Source organism: Pygoscelis adeliae, unplaced genomic scaffold (assembly GCF_000699105.1).
Source record: "Pygoscelis adeliae isolate BGI_AS28 unplaced genomic scaffold, ASM69910v1 Scaffold80, whole genome shotgun sequence".
Classification (NCBI taxonomy): domain Eukaryota; kingdom Metazoa; phylum Chordata; class Aves; order Sphenisciformes; family Spheniscidae; genus Pygoscelis; species Pygoscelis adeliae.
The window spans coordinates 759,215-766,909 of NW_008823958.1; the positions used below are offsets into that span (position 1 = coordinate 759,215).

Here is a 7,695-nt window from a genome sequence, read left to right on the forward strand (position 1 = left end):
CAAAACGGGAGACTATCTATCTCAGGTTCTACATATAGCAGTATTACACGTACACAACCTGAGGGAGGACCAGGATCAAAGCTGGCAGCATCACTGGTAGTGACAGCCAGCTGTGCTGTTGCCAGGACCACGCTATGTTGAACCTAATTAACAAAAAAAGACCTAGAAGCCTCGACTTAGTAGCCAATCCTGGACCTGACAGCTGCTAGCGGCTTGTATTTAAATTTCAAGATGTACTCTAGATACTTGTTGTTAGCAAAAATAAAAATTGCTTTCTCTCTCCCTTCACTCATCCCATCCTGCATCTCCCTGCAACTGTTAATTTCATCTTTCTAATCCTTCTTTTCCCCACATTTTACACCCTCATGATCTTTCTTCCTGCATCTCCTCACATACCACTTCCTCCCTCCATTCTCTCTTTTATCGTAGTATTTCTCACTATTGTGACAGGAGATGGAAGAGGCCTTTTAGACGCTGAAGGATTTCCAGTTGGATTGACCGAGATGATAGAAGCAGCAGTAGGTACTGAGCTCTGGTGTCTATGGCAATGTGAGAGGAGAGAGCAGCAGCGCAAGCAGGAAGGAGGATTTGTCAGGTCCATCATTTACTGCTGGGCGGCAGCATCCCAATGCTGTATGGTACCTACCAACAGGGCACAGTTCAGAGGCATTCACTTTTTCTTGAATTTAAACGGCAGCAAAAAACCAGAGTGGTCCTCCAGCACGTTCTCTGGATCTCCCCAAGAGGCAAAATCCCAGCAGTCTAGCAATGCAAGCGTGTAATCCTGATACCAGAAATGCTTCAAACTTTACCCAGGCTTCTGAGAAAGAACTGGCAGTAGATCTACTGCCAGACTGCCATACATGCTGCACTATCAGGGCACAATAAGAAATACTAAAATGAAAGAACTAAAAGGAATATCTGCTTACATGTTTTTTCAAACTTTCATAATATTTGTATGTACTGTACATTTTTGTAATTTAGTAGTAAAAATACTACCAAAATCTTAACTCTAGATGTGTGATAATGTTGTTAAATTTTTATCTAAAGTGGTTCTATGCAATAGCAATTCAATTCCCTGTTGTCTTGATCTAATTCAAATAAAACAATTTTATCTCACTTTGAAGAAGACCATGAATTATTAGCTCCAAACAAACTATGCTTCTCTATCAGGAACCTGTAAATCTTTAATCTTTTTTTTTCTTTAAATAAAACATGAAATCAATTTTAAGCTTTCAAATTTGGGTTATACCTGAAGTAATTTCTTCATCAAATCCAAAACTGTCTATCTTTTCACTCGGGGAACGAAGGAAGAAGGACAGTGGTTTTCCATAGCAAAAAACTGCAGTAGGGCAGCCCTTATTTAGTTCATAATGAGTGCATATTAAAATCAAAGTGTTATTTACAAAAGTAAAGACAGTCTGCTTTACTTAACATATCTAGTCAGATTACCTTTAGTGCAGTATTTTTTCCATAAGAAACTTATTTCTGGTGCATTATTACACATATTGTCTACGGTAATATACTAAATACATACTTTTTCAATCAACTATTGATCACTTTTATCCTAACATCAGTAAATCTAAGACTCCTCTGGCGGTTTTTGTTTAACCCCTGTCTGCGATAATGTAAAGTGCAAAGAAAAGCACAGTCTAGTTCTTGTAGGAAGTAAAAGAGATCTCTTCTGCAGCAAATTCCGGAACTTCTTAATTATACACAGACTTATTATCTGCATCCCCAGTGTTATAAAGTACCAGAACTTCATTAGAAAAATTAAGATGGAAAAATGAAGGCGCTACTTTGTAAATTTCCAGTGGAAATTAGCTGGAAGAAGCAGAGGAATACTGGATCAAAAGAGCATAATCATGCTTAACTGTGCCCTAGAGCACCCGCATGTATAATACGATTTGCACAGTAACTACCTCTCCTATTACTGCTTGTTTGGAGTATTCTGTGTTAATGGGGTTAGCTAATTTAGTATTTTAACTTAAAAAGACTCTGCTGATTAATAAATGTTGCACACTGTGCTAGTAATTAAAATAAATGGAAGAGTTACAAATAGAAGTTGAATTGTTAAGAAAACATTATCTGAAAATATATGATAATCCCTGTTTATCATAATACAATAACAGTCCAGAAAATATGCAAATTGCTGAAGTTGCAAGGCATATGAAAAACTAAGTATAATTTGAAAAAAGTTTTCAGATGTGCTATATTTGTATGACATAAAATGTAGTAGCCATTTTCACTGCAGCTAAGTCAGAAACGCAGTAAAAGATCTTATAAATGTAGAAATTAAAAGATTTTTTAAAATCTTAAATCTTATCAAAGCAACTTGCTTTTTAAGTTTTATTACCACTAATACCAGGCAGCTCATAACACTGATGCTCTGCAAGTATAGAGCTTATTTAGATCATTAACTTCTCTGTAGGTGTACCTTTCATGCACAGCACTGTGTAGCACAGAAGCACCTAAGTGGTTCTAAAGGAAAGCATTATCTTGCTGAGAATAAGCCCATGAGGAGCTTGGTGCTGCAATGTTCACACAGCGTGTGAGAGGCAGGGTGTGCAAACATTACACTCTGCTGCACACAAGTGAACCAGTGTGTTTGGGACTAGCTTGGCTAACTCTGGTACAGCACTGAGCACGGACATAGCTAGAAGCTGAGATGACTAGCCTGATGTCACACCAGAAGACTACAATAAATCAGGAAACCTCAGCCTTACACTATTGCTGGTTTATCCCTATTCTATGATCACATTGCAACTCATTCTGATTTATGTTGACTTTATAAAGGTGTTTAATAGTATACTTTGAAGCATGAGGCATATTATGTGAGACAGATTTCAGTAAAGTTAATGAAAATAATTTACATTTTTGTTCTCTGGAAAACTAGGCCAGCATGCAGCTGCATGCAACTGAGTAAAGAACTTCTCATGCTTAGCGATCTAAATCTGCTGGATCCAGCAGTTGGTGTCTCAAACTAGACACTAGTTTATTAAGTGGCCATCCCGAAGGAGTCCAATTGTCATTCCTATCAAAGCAGAGGGGGAAATCACTTCATTTATATGAAAAATAGCACAATAAGGCAGTAACGGCTTCAATGACATGAGAAAAAGGAATAATTCTTATTAGGCAAGACTACCCAGTTGCTCTTTCATTACAAAATAGGAAATTCCAGTGGTTGCTGTAAGTAAGCACAATATTCTCTCTTGCTTTCATCGGTACTGCTTCTCCCTGCCTCAAACTCTCCCACAGCTTTTTCAATTATTTCTGCATTGTATCAGAAGCAAAAACTTTCTCGGAGCTTGAAACACTTAAAGAAAACATATTACCACTTTAAAGAACCCTGATAATCGGAGGTGAGTGGGAATTCTGAATGTTGTTGGAAATTGCAGGTATACACCGACAATTTTTCTATCTTAAGAGATATCACACAATACTCACTCTGGAAATATACAGATCAAGGATTCAGTTTGTCATTTTATGCAAACACAAGATTTCTCAACAAATGCCACATGCTTCCACTGTTCATCCTCTCCTTTTTTTCTAAAATAGAAGAATAATCAGCATAGGAAGCACTACCAGTAAGAAATACAGTCCCAAAGTACACAATTACATCGAAAGAGACAGAAATTTGTCAATTCATAATAGACACTGCTGAGAAAAAACTACTGTAGAATCTGAGTAACCCTTTGCTGACTCCTCCCTGGAGACTGGCATCCCACACAGCAGCTGCAGCATTACTAGTGCTGATGATGACCTGCAACTCTGTCATCACCTTTTCAAGGTTACAGATGTGACCCTTGCATGGTTGGTTGAATATGAAGCACAAACGGAATGATCACAGCCTGAAAATGTATAATACACTCTGCATTTAGCGTGCATGAAGCTGAGAATCATTGGTGTTAGGACATTGCTTCTATGCATTAAGGATGGCACTAAATGCTTCCTTACGCGTAAGGTAAAGACAGACCCCTGATCAATTAATATCTGTCAAAGTTGGAGACTTCAAACTTAAACTGTACAAGACCAAAGCTTCACAATTCACTCACTGAAGAGAGTCAGTGAAATATTTATTACAAGATCTGACCTTCTCAAACTGTTGACACAGTGACGTCTGGGGTAAACCTCATCAAATAAAGACTGGGCAATATAGTCATCCCTATAAATGAAGGATATCATCCATCCTCACTTGGAATGCATCAGTCAAAACTTATTCAGTGAAAAGAACACTTTATATGAGAGGTATTATTTTTATTATTAATTAATATAATAATAAATTATATTTATTATTATCTAGTGGTTTGTTGGGTTTTTTTTAATTTCACTAGCAGAAGCTAGAAATAAATTTTTTTTAAAAAGGCCCACATTTAAGATGAGATGTGAAAGTTAAGCTGTTTTCCCCTCACCCAGATAAATGAAAGAATACAGGGAGGAATAGAAAAGTGAAGTACATTTTTACTTGTAACTTAACTCAGTTATGTTTTCGGTATGAGAGAAATAAAAAGTACTATATTTCATTCTTGGCACCAAATATAAAAAATAACATTGCCTAAAAGTGAAGTAGCCGAACTAAGAGATTTTTTGTCTTTCAAAACCGTTTTTGAGTAGAATTTCCATTTAAAGTGACTGTTAATATTAAATCAGGTAAAATGTGAAGAAGACGATCCAAGAAAAAAAAACATAAAAGCCAAACCATGCAAATGCAATTGATTCTGGCATTCTTAAGTCCCAGTCCTGAAGCTGACACATGGCAACATGGAGCTGATAGAAAAGCTTGAAACAGATCAAAGATAGCAAAGCATTGTGTCCCAGTGAATCAATGGATCACAGGCTGCTCATGAGGAAAAGTGATTCCTTTCTGTCCTGAATTCTGGTATTAAAGTGTCAAAGGATTGCCAAGAGCAGTGAATTCAAGGGAAAATTTGACAAAACATCAATTTTTTCTAGTTAACTACAAAGCTAGAGCAGGTGACTTAACAGGCTTTTAATATGATTGGACAAAAGAGTTCCATCATGGTAAGAAAAGAATTGGAAATATTTTGGCAATAGCCTTAAGTCTCTTGGGACAGAAGCCTTAAATCTTTTGGGATGGATTATGTCTGTATTTGGGATTGTATGGAAAAGAACTGGCCTGTCTGACACTATTACAGATGCTATGGCTTAGGAAACCAAACTGCTTCAAAGATGATTACAGTTTTTGCATCATGTTCTAACATGTGCAACATATGCTCCCTTCCCTTCCAAGTGAGCTTTGGTAGTCTACTGGGAGACAAAGCAAGTCTCATTGGCATGCAACACCATTTTTTCCTCCCATAGTCTGTAAGCTCCCTGAATACGAAGACTGAAACAGTGTTTTTTCCTTGGCAATGTGCATGTGGCAAAACAGAATTTGCATTTGTTTTCTTACTTCCCATTAAACCCATCTGTTGCATCACATATTATTATAAGTTCTTCTATAGATTCATAGATACGGATGGCACATGTCACACAATTACAAGATAGGGTCTCTGCCCTGAACAGTTTATAATCTAAGGACACAGAATTTAGAAGTATGTACATAGAATGTTTGCTAGTAAGCTGTCATGTTTGACATTTCATTTTGTCAGGCATGAAAGGTTTCTGAAAGCAACGGAATAAAGAAAACATTCTCATAACAATATAAGAAAAAAACAAAGAACTTACTCATTGTCATGTATACGGTTTCTCCATTCCTCCTTTTTCATTTCCTCTCTGGCCTTCTCTAGTGGTGAATTGATTGATGCTGCCACTCGCAAGGTTGGTTCCAAAGGCTTGTAGCGCTGCCGCAATACTTCAGCAGTATCGCGGAAAGGCCCCTGAAAGGTATAGGATAATGTAAGTGTTTTATTGTGGGCTTACAGTTCTTTTCTTCCCTTCTTTTATTCATGACACATCACTGATGAAAGAGGACACAGAATGTCTGGGAACTGTAGCAAGACTTTTCTTCCAAAATAATTAAAGCAGTACATTTTGATAGAGAGTTACAGATAACACAAAGGTTGATAACATGCTTTAAAGCTCCAAAGAGAGAATGAGAAATGTGCACTCCAGATTTATTTAACTACTAATAAATATTTATTATTTTAAAACAATACATTGTTAGAACTGATTAGGAGAACTTAGTTTTTCCTTAGAGAAAAATATTGGTGAAATAAAATCTGATACACAGGTATTAACTGCATCTAGATTCTGCTTAAGCAGAAAGCTTTAAGTCTTTTCCTTTCATAGGATAAATAATGTTTTACCTTAAAGAACATGCTCTTTTCAATTTAACTATAAAGCTACCTGGAAGGGAACTTAATACATGACTTAAGATATAATTCTTCTAACACAATTCAATGACTTCAATAATATAGGTGTATAGTCCATTTTTTGAAAGTCTAATTCTACATTAATTTCATTATTCTTAAAAAAGAGAAAGTTCATAATTCTTACACAAGTCTCTCTCTCTATATACACATATATATCTTTTTTCCAGAGTATATTGTTTAATAACTGATCATATCAGCATCTACCATTTAACAACACAGATAAACAGCAGCAGGAAGTCCTTTCCTGCACTGTCAAAGTGACATATCCTATATCTTGCTTTTAGTACTAACCAGTAAGAACTTACCTGGAGTATAATTAGTGCCATATTACGCTCAGGACAGTTTAGTGGTAACTCTGGATTTAGAAGTGTTGCTAATTAATTTTTTTTTTTTCATCATTGTTGATTCTGCAATGAACTAGTGAAACCTTCTGAAACTACGAACAGACAAAGAATCCTAATCACAGCCTTTATTCTTAAAGATATCCTTCTTTAAATAGGTTATCACTAACAAGTCACAGCTGGAGTTACTGCAAGCACTGAGTGAAGACTGTGGGGCTAATAAAAAGAAATGATTCACGCCTCATTTATGTTCACTTATGTTTTACATTAATAGAAACCAATAATAGGAACCAGTTACCATAAAAGTCATGGACCGTAAATAACACAAATGGCAAATAAGTATCATCTAGTACTTTTCACAGCTGGACAGGAGGATTGCTATATTTGAAAGTAGTTAATGGATTTTTATTGGAACTTTTATTTTTAAAGGCACAGCATCATGATTTGGCAATCTTTTTAAAGGTCCTAGTAAGCAAGTGAGCATAGTATTTACACTTCTTGCAGATATTTTCTGGCTTCTACTTTCTAAGTCTGTGTAAAAAAATACATTCATTTAATCTGACCACAATAAGTCTCTAAAAACAGGATGAAAAGTGTTATCACCTGTGAGAGAATAATCAATACTAGAACAGGTCACTAAAACCAGTAAACAATGTTCTAGTAATATATAATCTGATGATCAAATTAGAAAAAAAGTTTAAAATTTATAATATAAAATGAATACTCTGTATTGTAAGATGTTTGCATGAAGAGGATATATAGAGCAAAGAAGAAAGAAATGTAATATTGTCAAAAAATATCGAGATAAATATGCTTGCTTTTAGAAAATAGTCTTTCAGAATATTGTATTTCTTCTTCATTGTAAAATATTGACTCATATTCCATCAGGGTAAGGGCCAAATCAGGTAGCCAAGCAAGGATTTTTTTTCCGTCTTTAATTTCTAAGACCTTCTAACTCTTTCTCAAACCATAGTTCAAATGAAATTAACAGAGTCCAACTACTAATGGAAGGAGGGGGG

General features: G+C 35.7%; 1 protein-coding gene across 1 annotated transcript in view; it reads right to left on the reverse strand.

Annotated features, from left to right (window-relative positions):
- SPATA17 (spermatogenesis associated 17) overlaps positions 1-7,695 on the reverse strand; it is a 92,837-nt gene that overhangs the window by 24,920 nt on the left and 60,222 nt on the right. Inside the window, exon 8 of the mRNA XM_009323127.1 lies at positions 5,689-5,840. Within this exon, the coding sequence (XP_009321402.1) occupies positions 5,689-5,840 (152 nt within the window). The remainder of the gene's footprint in view (positions 1-5,688; positions 5,841-7,695) is intronic.